General features: G+C 37.4%; 1 protein-coding gene across 4 annotated transcripts in view; it reads right to left on the bottom strand.

The window, feature by feature from the left end:
* ALCAM (activated leukocyte cell adhesion molecule) overlaps positions 1–5,408 on the bottom strand; it is a 250,115-nt gene extending 244,707 nt beyond the window's left edge. For 2 of the 4 annotated variants that reach the window (XM_051985220.1, XM_051985223.1), the window contains exon 1: positions 4,664–5,406. In XM_051985220.1, coding sequence (XP_051841180.1) covers positions 4,664–4,736 — 73 coding nt within the window. In that variant the 5' untranslated portion in view covers positions 4,737–5,406. Of the gene's footprint in view, positions 1–4,663 lie in introns of all 4 variants that reach the window. The other 2 variants (XM_051985221.1, XM_051985222.1) reach the window with 2 other exon arrangements.
* Positions 5,409–16,516: the final 11,108 nt, after the last annotated feature.

Here is a 16,516-nt window from a genome sequence, read left to right as displayed (position 1 = left end):
AAGTAAGCACTGTATGTATCTACTTGAATCCAGAGTTCTGAGGAGCTAAGAAGTCTTTGAAATTGTTTGATGCTACATATAAGAGAACAAAGAGATGGATAGTTGCTAAAGTTAGAAAAAAAGTGACTGAAAACAGTTAAAACAAAATACTATCATAACACAAAGTAATGCTGAAAAGCTCCAATATCACTCAGTTTTCACAGATGCCACTGGTTTGAGAGGTGATCTGGAAAACTTGAAAATTTAACAGTTTTGCTTGCTTTCCAATACATGTTGAAATTGTTCATTGACCATAGCAAATTAAAAAGGTACTGCTAATAATGTATTAAGTTTCTGTTTAAAACAAGGTTTTATTTGAAGCACTGAAAATGCTGAGTAAATAAATTCCTTATCTTAAATAGAGCCTTATCTATGAGACAATTAAAAAAGTAAGTAACCCCCATGAAGATGCTAGATTTTACCCATGGGAATGGAATAATATGAAAGAGATACCGTAATGCTCTTCTAAAATCATACCATGTGAATGTAGTAAAACAGAAAATGCAAAATTCCTGTCTCCTAGCCAGTTGTGCTGAATCTTAGGATATAGAAACTCTCCAATAATCATAATTTTAAAAATTCAGGTGGATCTGCATCCATATTTGTAAACAAAACAAATAACTGAAATACTTCAAATTAAAAATACTAATGAATATTTTCTATCATAATCTTTCAAGCTTTAGCATAGAGAGAAAAAAGGTTTTCCACTTTGAATCATTAACAATATTACTTGCTTTAGTCTAGAAAGTATTTATAGGTTGACTAAAAGCATCTTGCCATTTGTGTGGAAACATGCTAAACTATCTTCTTTAGTCCAAAAAAAATCTTTCAAAATATGGCACCTTCTCTTGTGGTGAGGGGAAAGAGATGCCAGTATATTTCTCACTTGAGCTCTTATTTCCCCAATACCAGTTCCCTGAGGAACAGAAATCTTAAAATATTTTTATGGGAGATAAAATATACAAAGAATAGCAACTAGGAGTTTAGGATCAACACCTTTTTCCCTGGGGTTAAGGCAGAATAGGGATGATGATAAGAAGGTCTAGACGTGATTTTATGGGTGTGGGAACATTCCACACTTGTCTATGTCTTAAAGAGTTGAGGATATTGAGAGTTAAAAGTAACTTGGCCCCTTTGTGGCACAGGTCTGTTTTTCAGAAGCCCAAGTCTTCCTGGTGAGTCCCTTATCTAATGTGTCACATTATGCCTTCCACTTTTCCAAAACAATCTTTATAACTCAAGTTTTTCCTGACTGTGCCTATAAGATTTTGATTAATATCATTAGACTCTTTGAAAGAAACCATTTAAACAGGAACTTGCCTGACTTGCCCAAATTATCTTTTTTAATTTTTGTCATAAAAAATATTATTTCATTTGGGACCTGGAAGAGATTCTAGCAATTATCTTTCCCTACTCATTTTAAAGATAAGGTCAAAGATTCCCCAAAGTCATATTAAGTTGGTGAAAGAGTCAGGGCTAGAACCCAGGTTTCCAGATCACTAGTCTAGGCCATTTCCTATTGTTCTACAAGAAACATAAAATTGATATAACAGAAAATACACTGAATAAAACAATACAGAAATCTAATTAGCTTGCAATTGTTTTTTAAAAGTATGTTTTATTTTGATATTAGTATAAAAAAATCAGAACATGACCAAAAAAAATCAGAACATAGACATCGTCAAATGTGATTTCAAGGCCTAATCTGGTTTAAAAAAAAAATTACACAGAGTAAGCAGCAACTTGCTAAAACTGTTGTTAAACTTCCATTTTGGAATCAGTCAATGGTAAGCAGTTTGAGAAACTTTAAAAGGAGGACAAAAATAAGTGACTCCAGTGGAGAAACAGTTAATTGCACAGCACTACCTCAATAACCCCTTATTGTTGTAAATATAATCAGGCAAAGCCTTTCTTAAAGCAATACAAAATGTCACCACAGGCTGACGCTCTTTCTACAAGAATAATGAGACTCTCTACCTTGAATGCAGAACACATCTTCTTTTGCCTTTATATTCACTTCACTTTCGATGGTTAATATCCTCTACCCCAAAAGATACATAGTAACATCCCATGTCAGAAAGTGTGTTCATAGAGTATCTTATCTATACTAAAAGTCGTAATATACTAAAGTGCTAAATAAAAATAAGGGGAAAAAAGAAAAGAACAGTTTTACAAATGAGAAGGCTTTTTGTTCTTCCAATCTGACCAAGCACTATTTAAAAAAAAAAAAAGCTCTGGAAAGGAAATAGAAAAGGGAAAAAAAGGGGGAGGAGGGTTAAGAGGAGAGAGAGCTCTCACTTGCCCGGTCCATTGTAACAGGCTTTTATATTGCATTCCCACAGGGGTCAGTTTTTCAAAGGGTCTGAAGAAAGTACATTTAGCTACTATGAGACTTTTAGTTGTACGGTTGAAACTGCGCTTTTCAAAGCACACACACACTCCTCACACCTCTATCTTCGATATTGAAAGGGGTTCTATTCTCACACAGGAGAGTCCGGTAACTCTAGGCTTCTCGGTTTTCAGGTCTGCAACATCCGACCTACCATTCAGTCGAGAGAGGAAGCCTGGCATTAGGCAGTGCGTGTGTGTGTGCTCCTGTTACTATGTGACAGTGTGTATTATACACTCTCCCAGCACTGTTCACGCGTTCGTGTTGTACATTTACTGCTGGCAACACAATCCTTTGGAGCTAAAATAAATAGCGCTGCAATGACTACTGCACAGCAGGGGGGAAAGAAACGTTTTAGAGAGAGAACCACTCCCCGATTAGCAGTTCAATGTGCAAAGAGACCTGACCAGGGACGTGTCCAATACAAAATAACAAAAGCAGTCGCAACGAAAGGAGAATTGAGAGGAACAGCGGGAAGGGACATAATTAAAATTATCCCATAAAAGTCACGAAATGGTTAAACTGGGGGGAAAAAAATTACAGGCTCATTTTTTGGGGAGTTGCATTTTATTGGCTTCGTCTCTCTCCCACGCCACTGCCACCCCCGCCCTCACCCCAATCCCCCGCCTTGCGTTCTTTATCCAGCCCACTTCCTTTTCGGCCACTGGGTTTGTAGAAAAGTAAGATTTCTAAAATCTCACAGAGTCTTTGACCCTGCCCTTTTCCTTCATCTCCCCCCTGTCCATCTCCCTCTTTTCAGCTCACCCAACCCCCTCCCCATGCTTAAAGCCCTCTCAAACTCTTGGCTTCTTTCCTCCTACAATAAAAGCTAGAGATTTGTTGCAGGGACTGTCTTCAGCCTGCCTCAGGACTGCAGGTGAGGTCATTACCTTAACCAGAAAAGCAACTTTAAAAGGGGGGGGGGGGGAGAGGCGAACTCCTACCCTAATCTTCCATCCCCCAAAACACACTTAAACCTCTTCCCTCCCTCTATCCCTCCTCCTTCCTCTCCTTCCCCCCGCCATACACAAGTTAACCACCACAAACAGTTCTCTCTCTCTCCTCCTTTTGCCTGGGAGCAGTTTGTAGGTTCTAAAACCCGTTTGATGGCTTTGCCTAGCAAAGATTTGAAGAGCTCTGTATAATGTTGAGAGCTGCAAGAAGAAAGTGGTCTTTCTTTTTATGATCTAACAGAGGGAGAAATAATCAACAGAAACACCCGACTGGCTATCAGACCACATGTGAAAAACTTTAAAAATACGTTGTATACATATTTATATTTTAAATCAAATCCAGGGGTGGAGGAGGAAGCAAAGAGACCGCAACTGCCGCACTCTGAAGTAACAGTGACAGCCAAGTGGTTGCTATACCTCAGCCACAGTGATCCGAAAGGACTTGAGCCAGACCAGAGGTGGAAAGTCAGGAAACGGCTCTTGTGTGATATTGTAGCCGGGGTAGGGCCGGGTTGGGAGAGAGTGGCGATTCTTTTCTGAATAGTCAGACACAATTCAGAACTGTTAGCTCACACAAATTGGAAGAACCACAAACCACCAACCTTTCACAAACATAGGCATTAATATTGCCAATTCTGGTTGGGTTGCTTGTAACCCTTTCCATTTTTCTCTGGTCACACACGCATCAATGGAGGGAAAACCATATCCAAGCAAGCAAGTGTGGGAAAGGATGCAGCTCATTTTTTCCCCTCTCGTCAATCTCTTCTGATCTCTTCAACCAATTTTGTCATGGGGAAGTTATTGGGGGGACTCATCAATAAAGTAGCGTGCGATTATTTTTTGCCATATCTAACTGATACAAAAACTGTATGGAGGCAATGACGTGGACTTGGACACTACAGAGACTCGGAGTATAAGAGGAAAGAAAAAATTCGCCACTAAACATATGGATCTGAAGGGGGGGAGGAATAAAGAGGTCGTCTTCCCACGATCACTCCCACATCCCCAGTTTTATATAAAGTTACTTGAGATTCAGAGTGCACCTGCTCGTCACCCAAACTTAAACAAACCAGCAAAGCCTGAACAGGAGACACGAGTGACAGGTCCCAGATCCAAAAAGAACACTCTCCTCGCCCCCCACAGTCAGTTCCCTCCCTCCTCTAAATGCCTTTGCGCATAGCCCTGGGCATACTGGCGGAGGAGGTCCCAGGAAATGACCCCCCTCTTTCCCCGCTTTCTTCACCCTGACATTATGAGTGGCCACGTTTCCGCAGCTGCTCACCTGGCCTAAGGACGGCGGCAGAGATCAGGAGACTTACGACCAGTCTACAGGAGTGGGCTGCTGTCGGTGCCATATTCCTCCTCCTCCTCTTCTGTGTGCGAGAACACAGTCCACTTCACAGGAGGGGGGCGTCGTCCTCCAATCCCCTCGATAATAGTACCACTTGGAGGTTAGGAACGGGAAAAGGGGAATGGGGGGCAGCAGCTTCGCACAGACACACCGCCCCCCCCAGGATCTGGGGTTGCACCTCGTCCTCTTCCTCGAACGCAACTTTCCAAAAGCCGGAGACACCAACTCTCCCCTCCCCCACAATGCCCCCAAAGCAATTCCCCTTCCTGCTGGTGAACCACAAGAGCTTTCCCCCAGTGGAGACAATTGAGTAATTTTGTAATTTGCAGGTGGTCCTTATTTTCTTTTTAATATCTTTCTTGCAATAATATTCGCAGTATATATATATATATATATATATGTAAAAAAAAAAAAAAAAAAAGCCCAGGTGCTATGAATAAAATCACTGGAGAAAGGTGACGAGAAGCAGCGGGTCTTGCAGTTCTCCTCAGGTGGCAGCGGTAGTGGCAGAGGCAGTGGTGGCAGTGGCAGCGGCGGCGGTGGCAGCGGCAGCGGTAGGAGCAGGAGCAGTAGCAGCAGCAGCCGCCGCAGCTGCGAGGGAAGGGAGCTAGGCTCAGAGTGGTAGTGACTGGAAGGCGTGTGTAAGCTTCTCCTTTCCTCTCTCCTCCTTCCTCCCCACCTTCTCCCCCCTCCCCCCCGCAACGTCTCTCTCTCACCCCTCCCCTCTAAACAGAGCAGGTGGTTGAGGCGCCGACTGGCAGCCTAGGGGCGCTGCAGGACCGAGCCTTGCGAGCCTGACATTAGGAAGGCGCCAGGATGATGGGGAGTGCGAAGCGCGCCAGGGATTCCGGAGTAGGCAGGACTCCACTCCGGGAGTCCCGCCCCTCAGGAACGCACACAGCCAATGAGATACGAGCAAAGGATATCCCCGAGAGCATCGGCTTGGCTGGTACCCTGGCGGCTCAGGAGGGACTGCCACTTCCTTGGTCTTGCTAGTATCACTCATGTCACATTATCTCTTTCTTGTTTCCCACTTGGCTGAGAAAAGAACAAGTACGCAAACATCACTCCGCTCCCTTCTTTTCTCTGCTAGAATTTTGCGTCTTTCCTTTAGGGAGGACTGTCCCAGAGCTGGGATGATAAGGGCTGGGGGGAGGGAGAAGAGAGAAAGGAAGAAAACAAGGAACTAGAGTGGTGGGTCTGAGCAAAATAAAACTGAGCGAAAGTAAACGGGATGAGGGAGCCTCTGGAGAAGCAAACAGGAATAGTTTTGGGGTGATTGCAGCCGAAGGGACGAGAGTGGATTATTTGAGTTCTAGGCTTCCCCCCAACCTTTTTTTTTTGGGGGGGGGGGAGTTGTAGCTCTTGAGTAACCAGTGGGAACTCAACGCCAAAGATATTTGCTTATTTGTTCTTCCTCCCCCACATTTGAGCAAGACAAATTCGGATCTTCCAGAGTATTTATTATTTTCATAAGGCTCTTCTTCCCCTTCAAAAATGAAAGAGGAAAATCATGAGCTCTTCCTTTTAAATTTAGCGGGAAGTGAATGAGAAGAAGAAAAAAAACCTTCAAAGTTGTGAGAGATGAAGGTCTAAAGCTTTCCAGTCTCCGAAACTATGGGTGCCTGAAGAGAACTAATAGCTTCTCAAACAATTTCTGATGATAGAATCAGATCCCCAGTAAGACACGAGAAGCTTTGCGGAACTCAAGACAGAGAAGTACAGGAACATCTGTTGTAATTCTACGTGGATTTAAGCCAGAGACACGAGTTTCCTATTCTTTTACCGAAGTATAGCATAATCTCTTTTCTGCATCAGCACACCTCAGCATTAAATGGCCTTTCTGAAATAGGTTCATATCTACGTGGAGCTGATTTCCAACAGGGAATGCCACCTGGTAATGACCAGATAGTATTCTTTCTCCAGAAGGAAGAAACTAGATTAAAGATATCTCTCTCTCCCCTCTCCCCCCGTAAAAAACAAAAACAAAACATAACAAATGACCCTGGACCTCCACATTCCATCTTATCAGAAGCCTAAAAAAAATTCATTTTAAGCTTTGTTTCTGTTGGTGACCAAAAAAACAAACAAAAAAAAAACCCACCTATCTTCTTTTTTTCTTCGAATTAAACTTAGCCTAGGTTTGCAGTATTTCAAAGTATGAAATCCAAGAACTATTGTTTGTTTTCCTTTTCAAATTAAGTAGTCTCTTCCACTATTTCCTTGATCTCCAAGGCTAGTAGGTACTTCTGTTTTAAGCATATTAATTTCAGACTAACAAAGAAGAATATTTCTTGAAGGAAAACTTCTGAACTCACATTTATAGAATGAATTTTGCTCAACTGCTGGAATTTAGATTTATTCAAGGAAGTCTTTTCCCCAAGCAAGAGAGCCTCTAGTATTAGGCGTTCAAGGGTATAAATCAAGGACACCTAGACACTTGAATAACTTGCACGTAAGGATCTACTGCTTGCCTCTTTAAAATTAGGGTTTCTTTTAAAAGTTTATCCTGGTCTTCATGCGTATTTGTGGGCTTCATAGAAGCCCAATAGGAACTTGGGTTATATTAAAAATTAACCTTAAATCATCGTTTTCATTGATGAAAGTATAGATACAAATATAAATCTATTGCAGAATTAACAACATATATGAATTGATCATATGCATAAAGAGACAGAAGTTAGTTTCTCACAAGACCCTTTGAAAAATCATTTCATAATTATGAATAGGAATCACCATCTTGGTTCAAGGATCATAGATCATAAATCAGGGTCTGAAAAGAGGTTACCAAAACCAATTCTTCAGATGAGGGAAATGAAGTACTGAAGAGAAAAGTAATTAACCCCACATCACGTTGATAGCAAATTATAGAGCCAGTATGAAAATTCTAGTTCTCTAAATTCAGTCCAAATCTAAATCCAAAATTACATATATTTTCTCTTTAACACTAGTAAAACATATAGGTATCTTAATTTCCTAAATAATTTGAAATTTAAGGGAGACATCATGGTACAAGGTATAGAGAACAGGCCATAGAGCCAAGAAGATGCCATCCTATTTCTTATTTGTTGTTTAATATTGGTTAATCACTTAATGTTTCTCTAAAACTATATTTTGTAAAGAAGGTGCCAATCTCCTGAAGTCAGGAGGACTTGAATTCAAAATTGGCCTCAGATACTTAATACTTCCTAGCTGTGTGACCCTGGGCAAGTCACTTAACCCCAATTGCTTTAAGGGAAAAATAAAAAAAGAATAAGGTGTCAATCTGCAGTAATAGAGATGGTTTTGATCTGGCAGTGTTGTGTGGTTCAGAAATGGTGAGGGATCACCATTTTAATAAAAAAAAGCTGGAGAGATCTCTAGAAGCTTTATTATACATTCTCAAGAGAAGGGTGTCCCACCCATTGAGCAGACAATTGAAGGGAGGAAATACCCTCAGGGAACAGGGTCAACATTTTTAATCCCTAACGCAAATACCCCCTCCCAACACTGACCCTCATCCTTATTGTCTGAGGATCTTATATTCTAAACGGGGAATTACCCAAGAAATTGAACTTGACCAACAAGTACATAGTTGCCCATATTTGACTGAAATAGGGAGACGCTGATGAGTAGCAGAAAGGGGATTTATGTATGCCCTTGACTCAATCTTCAAAGTCCTTCAGACCTACTCAAACTCTGAAGCAGATGAAGCCTTACTGGATTTTCACAACTGTCTTGAAAGATCTCGTCTCATCTCGTTCAGTGTCTTATTTCAATAAAATCACAGGTCTAGTCTCTATCACTTATATACAATTAAGAGTAAATTCTTTGAGGCTGGTTTGTTTATTTGTTTTCTTGGGACTGTTTTGTGTCCATAGTGCATAGTCACTCAAATATTTATTAAATTGAATATTGTGTTTGATTTCATATACTAGTAAAATCATAGTAATAATTCTGTATAATTCTTTAACTGAGGATGAAATAGAACTCAACATCTTCAATAATTCTAGCTAACTAAGCTATATCACTAAAGCAAAAACCTTCAAAGCCTTGGAAAATGCCCAGTACTTCCTTCACACTTGAAGTTTGAACTAGTATAAGAACAACAATAATGAAAAAAAGGAAAAAGAAAAAGAAAAACAGTAATACAAAGTCTAACTAGAGATCTACCCAGTCATTTAATTTTCTAACTTCTACATGAAAAATGAGCAAAGAGCTTTGCTGAACTGTTTTCCTATGGAGCCTACACTAGTATATCTATAAAATTGATGTCAAAAATATGCAGTGTATAGGTGCATTATATTAGATGCATAAAATTTAATCAAGAAGCATGATTTATTCTGGGTTTTCCCAGCTATTTGGGAATTTCTTTTCAAAGGTCACTCTCTATTTTTAACTTTAGAAGAAGCAGCTCTTTTAGTACTATATAAATAGAAAGTGACTCAGAATTGAATTACTTAAATGTTGACATCTTTAAAGAAATTTAAATTTGATTAAGCATTCCAGAGATAATCCCTAAATGTTTGATATCTTTAAAGAAATTTAAATTTGATTAAGCATTCTAGAGATAATCCCTAGAGCTACCTCTATCTGTAATGACACTTCTACCTTCCATTTTGTGATTCACAATCCTTTCAAGACTATGTGGCTGACAATTTGAAGATCTGAAAAAAAAGCAAAGAATGTATAATTTGTCTTGTAACACTATATACAAATATAATTATTATTTTTACTTATTTATTCATTGTGGAAGGGAAGGAAAGCAGGATTATCTGGACCTTTGATTCAATTGACATATCGAATTATTGCTATAGAAACTCCTTTCACCTATGTAAATTAGTAACTCTGTAATTTATGTATATTTCTTTGAGTATTAAAAAGTTAATATCTTTCCTGTGCTCACACAGATAGTATCTATCTGAGGCAGGATTTTAATCTAGTTCTTTCTGATTTAAAGGTTAGCCATTTTTGTCAATAAAAAGTTCATCTTGATCCCAGAAGAATCAACATCCATGAAATAGTTAATTCCCATTAGTTTATTTTTGAATATTATATTTAAATAAACAAAAAGTAATTATTGGTAAATATGACTCCTATGAAACCAAAATAAATCTCTCAGTTATGTTACAACAATGTATTAATCGTAGTAACATCCCTCATGACTTAAAATACATAATATAGGATAAATTTGGTTTTGGAAGCATGCATCAAACTTGACAGATAAGGAAACAGAACTCCAGTTAACCTAGAGCATCACAGAGTTATCTTTTTTGGCTTAATGTGTCATTTTTAGTAAACAAGGAGCTGCTATTTCTAAGCAAATTGGTAGAATAATCCAAAATCTAGTTGAGTGCTACACAACACTAATAAAGTAAAAAAGCAAAAGTAAAATCACAATGCAGTTATTTAAGCTGTTTTTAGGGAATTCATTGTGGATAGTGTTTTATACCACATCATTTAAGCATGGTTGTAAATTTAGAGAAAAAAGTTTAAAAAAAAATTCGAGAAGAGAGAATAGGGAAGAAGAAAGGATTCTTATTGGTTTTGTAGGGTTAGAAAAAAGAGTAGTGAAACTACTCAAAATAATTTGCCCTAGATTTCCAATTCAATAGGAATGGCCTTGAGCCTATTAGTTAGTATGAATACATTTAAAGCTTTGGTCTCCTTAGATATCTTACTACAGTTGCAATATAATCCACTTCATGTGATAGCCCCAGGTCATCAACTTTTCCTTCATCTTTTGCTCTTTACAGTGGTATCCTTTAAAATATGAATCTGGAGAAATAGAAGAGAAACTTTTCTATATTTCTCTCATTTTTTTCCATTTGAAAAGATTCAAAACACATCCCCTTCCCTTTTTCTAGACATAAGCATAATATTCTGATAGCCTATTCTAAGACTTTGTTGCTTTGACAATGATACCATGAGGGCATATTACAACATTAAGTAAGATAATATGATAATATAAAAGTACATTAAGGGAATATTTAGGTGATTGTGCTTGTAAATGGAGGGGGATATATAATAGGGAAAATGTCTTTGGTCAATTCAATTGAAGAGGAAAAAAATAAGTACATCTTTCCATCCAAGCATGAATCTCAATTTAGTAATCCCAGAGAGATATTCTATCTTATCTTGTTAATAAATTCTTAATTATGTTTCATCTATCTCACTCATAAAATCATATTATTTTACAATTAAAAGATATTAGAGGTCATCTAGTTTACTGATGAAGAAACTGAGGTACAGAATAATTAAGATTAAAAAGTTGGTTTTGCCACGACTAAAATTCAAACTAAGGGATAAATGACCGATAACTGTCTTTTGATAACATGGTATGACCGATTTATAAAGATAATGGACTTCAAACAAACTAAGCAGATCAAAATAAACTGTAAACAAAGGTCAGAATGGAACATCAAATTGGGGGAGAAGTTAAAGGAGAAAGTCAGAGGTGGAAGTGTGGTAAACTATTATTAAGAAATAAAAAAAGAGAGATTTCAAAGGCAAAGAGAATAGGTTCTATCAAGAGGAGATAGGAGATAGGAAAGTCGGTTGTTTCAAAGAATGAAAAAAAAAAGTTGGTATGCTTCAAAGAACGGAGGAAAAGTTCTGCTGTTTTTGATGTATTCAATAAAAGCTCCTTATTTAAACGCCATGACTCACTCTGCTTCTCTTTACCTAGATCTCTCCCAAACTTATAAATAAAAGGCTCAGGAAAGGGTGGAATGACAGGTTTTTCTTAGTGCCCTCTTTGCATATGACAATCTTGGAAGTCTCCTTTCTGATTGGCGGAGAGGGAGGGGCCGCCCCATTTCTGGTTAAGGGAACCGGCTGTTGCAGCTCCCTTCCCCCTAGTCATTTGTCCTAAGTGAGATTGATTGCATTTATTTGAGTCTAGGGGACTAGGTGCGTTAACCATTACTCTAGCTTATTCTACTGGTTTTAGCCAGCCACCAAGCTCTTTGCTTAATGAGGTTCTGGGAGATAGGGCGGTACTAAAAGGCAAAGCAAGCCTGCTACTCTTCTTAAATCCCCATCTTCTTCCCAACAGAGTTCCTGCTCCTCTCCCTTCAGTTGTTCCTCACACATAGGTAGCATATGTTGACTCTTTAGGTCTTGGCAGCTACTAGATTCCTGAGAGAATCTTCCTAAATAACGCGGTTCCATTCCCTTCTTCCCCTTCGGTTTTTGGCTTTTCATCCAATTAGTGGCAGATTGTGGGCAGTTTGCTTGGCATTCTCACTCTCGGCTCTCTAAGAGAAAGACAGGATTTCCCCCCAATTTCAAATCCTCGCTTTTTCGGCTTGACTTAGAGTTGGGGGGGGGAGAGGGGAGAGGAGGAGAGGGGAAAGAAACAAACAAAAACAACTGCCAGACTTGTATCCGTAACACAATAGTTCTAGGATACTGTCAGTAAGAGTTCCTATCTGCAGACACCTTTTTCTTTAGTTGACCTAGCTAGGGCAGTAGTTCTGGGAAGGGTAGATTTCTTTTGTCTTTTTGGCTTTTGGGTCTTGCATAGAGTCTCACCAAGGAATAATTTGTGAGCTTTCCTAGGCAGTTCCTTTCTGCGGTAGCAAAAATCTCTGATGCCCAATTTTCATTTATTCATTTATTTATTTTGGAAGGGAATCCGTTAGTTTGTTCTTGGTAGGGAAGAGTGCATTACCTAATATGTTGCAAGGAGAAAATTTAGATTCTACCCTTATACACCATAGGAAAATTCAGAAATTTATTGAGCTTCTACAATTCTCTTACCTCTGAACTCTCATTTTCAAGTCCTTCTCACTCTGATTACACATTGCATATGTTTTCCAGAAATTTTACTGCACAGGAAATCCATATCAAAAATCAGCAGCAGCCGTTATTTTCTTACCAATTTATAAGTAATCCTTGGGATGTCTTTGAATTCTTACAACCTCAGTTTTGCCTTCCTGGAAACTGGGTTAAAAGGTTAGGGGCACTGGTGATGAAATAAATAGATGATAGGGAAGACACTTGAGTGGACTATGCAAAGAGAACCTATAGTTATATCTTCTTTTGAGAGAGTTAAAAGTTCTATAAAAGACTGATCTTGGCTTAATTGATACATCTAAAGCTATCAAATAAGTTTATGAAATAAACATTGGAAAGGAGACATTTAATTCTCTGTTACTTAGGTAGAAGGAACAGTTTGACTTTTAAAAGTATCCACATACAGTTAGCCAATAAAATGTAATCCTTATTCAAGCTTTTAGAGTACGGTGTGGGGTGGTAGTTGGGATTTTTAGCTTGGTTAAAGTAAATAAAACATTGTAGAAGGAAAGAAATAAAAGTTGTTGAAATCTGGATTTACAGTAATATAAGGTGGCTTGGAGGAGATGAATTCAGGTGGAAAATGACCTTTTTTTTATTATGTTCAGGAAGACATTAGAATGTCAGTAGAAAATGCTAGAAAGGAGATTTATAACACCAAAGTTGTGTTGGCAAGTTTCATTTTTTTTTTAAAGAAATTCTTTAGATTGAAGTTGGAAACTCTCACTTAGAAGACAGGGTAAATGGAATCACTCTGAAAAAGAATGCATAGTCACTGGTAATCCATGGAATGGGATCAAGAAAACTAAACTAAAAAGTCTATATTTTCATTAGGCTGTGTCTAAAAATTCCTGAAATTATAGTTTCCACTTACTTTTCACTAAGATCTTTTTTCTTCCCACAAAATGGTGTTATGAAATAGTTCAGAGCTTTTGGTTGTTGTTGTTGTTGTTTTTTCTCACCTGTAATATAAGTACATTGTCATATATGCTCTACATACACTCATAATTCCATCTATCATTTTGCATAATAAAAATTCAAAATAAAAAATTGCAAAAAAATTACATAATAAAGTTTGTTTTGTATACCGTCCCTCCAATTGAACTAGGTGTTTACAAAGCCCTTTAAATTGTGTAAAACTTGTTGTCCTGGTACTAATACCTCGCAAACATTCAACACATGCATAAGACTCAATTATATTTTCTAAGCCTGTACAACTTTGCTCATTATCATTTTTAAATGATTCAAAATAGTTCACTGGAATCAATCTATTTCCTTTAGAATACTTTCCAATGGAAGAACACTATTAAAACATCTGTACTTTTTTTAAAACTGAAGTTATGATTTCATGTAGGAATTTACCAATGAGGATCTCCCTTTTCCCATGAAAGGTGACAAATACTTTACAATTTAACATTTTCCAGAGTTGCTGGGGACACCTAAGCGATAAGATCAATTGCAAGTGACCTGTACAATAGCTACAAATAATCCTGCAGTGTTTTTTTCCTTTTCTCATCTTTTTGACTTTTTTTCTTTAATTGAGCCTGAGGTTGGAAATGACTTTGTTATTTTAAGTTAAGGAAGAGCATTTTTTCCTTATATTCCTCTCTTTTTTCACTAATTGTATATAAAATGTATAGTACATAAACATTGTTTTTACAAATGCATAGATTGACCTTCAAGGATCAAAAGTGGTGGTATACTTAGAAGAAAATGCAGAAAACAGAGTTCACATAGGACAAAAATGTCAAGCAGATAATAAATTCCACTCAGCTTTGCATCTGCTATCCTAACTGTTTTCAATTCCAGAAGATAAGACAACTCTTGGTTATCCAACTTCCATGCTTTGCTTTCTGCCTCCTTTTGTATATTATTTTACCCATTAGATTATAAACTTGTTGAGGACAGGTCCTCTCTTCTTTTTCTTCTTCTTTTTTAAAAATTAATTGTATTTCCAGTCCTTAGCACACTGCCTGGCATGTCATAGTACTTAATAAATGTTTGTTGGATTATATTGGACTGTTTGTTTTTTGCTGCTGCCCTGTCTGTACATTGATCTTTTCCTCATCATCCTTCTGTTCTTTCTACCGCCTAATTCCAAGGCTTCACTACCATGGCAATGCATATAAGCCATTGAGACCCTTTAATGAGGTGCTCTGTGGGAACCAGCTTTCCTGATAACTTCAATGCTTTAGATTTTTCTGAATGTAATCCAACTTTCTAGCCAAGCTTGGAACATTTTTCATGAGACTGCCCTAATTGATGGAGAAAATGCTGATAGGGCAGTGCTTACCTACACAAGGGGCTTGTGAGTTTTGGATAAGAAGGGCGTTCTTCCTTTGTTGAGAGTTGCTAAAGCTAATTCCAAGCTCTCTTGGGGTATGATACAGACACATAGAGAGAAACTTTCAAAGTGGCAAACATACAAAGAAAGACAATTTTTTGATACCTGATTTTTAGGGTGCCTCCCTAGAGACTTTGAGAATCTCATCTTTAGTGAGATTGGGGTCTAAATTGACTCAAAAACTTATATATTTTATAATATATTGTAATCTGTATAATTTCTCAGATTTCTGTTTGCTATCTTTCTGGATAAATGGTTGACTTGCTAATCATTATTTGTGTGTTGTTTTATGTAATCAGCATTTCAAGGGAAGGAATACATTCTGTAGGTTTAAATGTATTTAACCCTCCCACCTTTGTGAGATAGCAACCAATAAAGCTTGTGTTTTGGGTTCTTAATGGATTCTGCTCCTAGATCCGAAGAATTTGATGGGAAATACAGTGAGAATAGACTGATAGATATAATTATAATCAAGTACTTCCTCAGAAAAGAACAGAGCAATTAACTTTGAGGCTCTTTCTGATACTCCCCTCCAAAACCTTATTTTTTTTTCCCCAGAGAGAGATGCTAGAACTACATAGACATTTGTTCCTCATTCCCCAGGATAGCCCTTCAAATATTTGGAGATGTCTATACTATTCCATTTATATCTTTGTTTCTTTAGGCTAAGCATCTTTAATTCCTATACTCATGCCCCATATGATCTTACCATATTCCTAATCACCTAGGGCTATTGTGGATAATATAGTCGTCAATACTCCCTTTTAAACTGAGATGCCCAGAAATGGGCAAAGTAGTTCAGATCTGATCTGATCAACCTAATACAGAGGAACTGTTCACAGACTCTTAAAGATAAAAAGAGACTTCTGAAAACCATTACTTGTCACAGGTTTTCTTTACATTTAATCCTAAATTTCCTTACTTGCAACATTTATAATTATTCTTCACTCAGAGATAAGCTAATTCCTCTTTCACCTATTTGATTGTATAAGTATTTGAATATAACTATGATGCAATTATCGTTAAATATACTTTTATCCTGGCTAAAACTTCCCAATCCTTCAAATGTTCCTCATTTAGCATAGTCTCCAATGATTTTACAAACCTGCTTAGCCACTCTCTACCTTACCAATGTCTTTCTCAAAATTTGGTACCCAACACAGAACATAGATATCTGTCTATAGTATACTTTAGAAGAAGTATCATTTACCTTGTTCTAAATGCAATGATTCAATTAATTAGGACAGTATTAACATTTTTGACTGTCATATCACACCTTTGGTTCATAATGAGCTTTGAGCCCATTAAAATCCAGACACAAATTTTCTTTTAAAGATTATGTTTCCAATGAAAATTTAATTTTCTTCCATGGTCCAAAGTGAGAATTTATTTTGTTTAACTATTTATGTTTGTCACACTACTTCTTCACATTAAACTATTGTCTATCAATACCCTTCCCCACATGCAGTAGCTTTTTTTTTTTTTTAACAAGGGTGGAACATTGCAAATATTAATTTTAGAAATGAATAAATTTTTAATCCAACTCACTCATTGTACAAACAAGGCTTTAAGAAGTTAGTTGATTTATAAAAGATCACAATATAGTAAATGGCAGAGGCAGAACTTAAAAAAAAAGGTTTTTTTTTAATTTTTCTTTTATT

This window comes from Antechinus flavipes, chromosome 3 (assembly GCF_016432865.1).
Source record: "Antechinus flavipes isolate AdamAnt ecotype Samford, QLD, Australia chromosome 3, AdamAnt_v2, whole genome shotgun sequence".
NCBI classification, from domain to species: Eukaryota; Metazoa; Chordata; class Mammalia; order Dasyuromorphia; family Dasyuridae; genus Antechinus; species Antechinus flavipes.
Note: the sequence above shows the minus strand (reverse complement) of the source record. Positions and strands in the feature narration are given on the sequence as shown.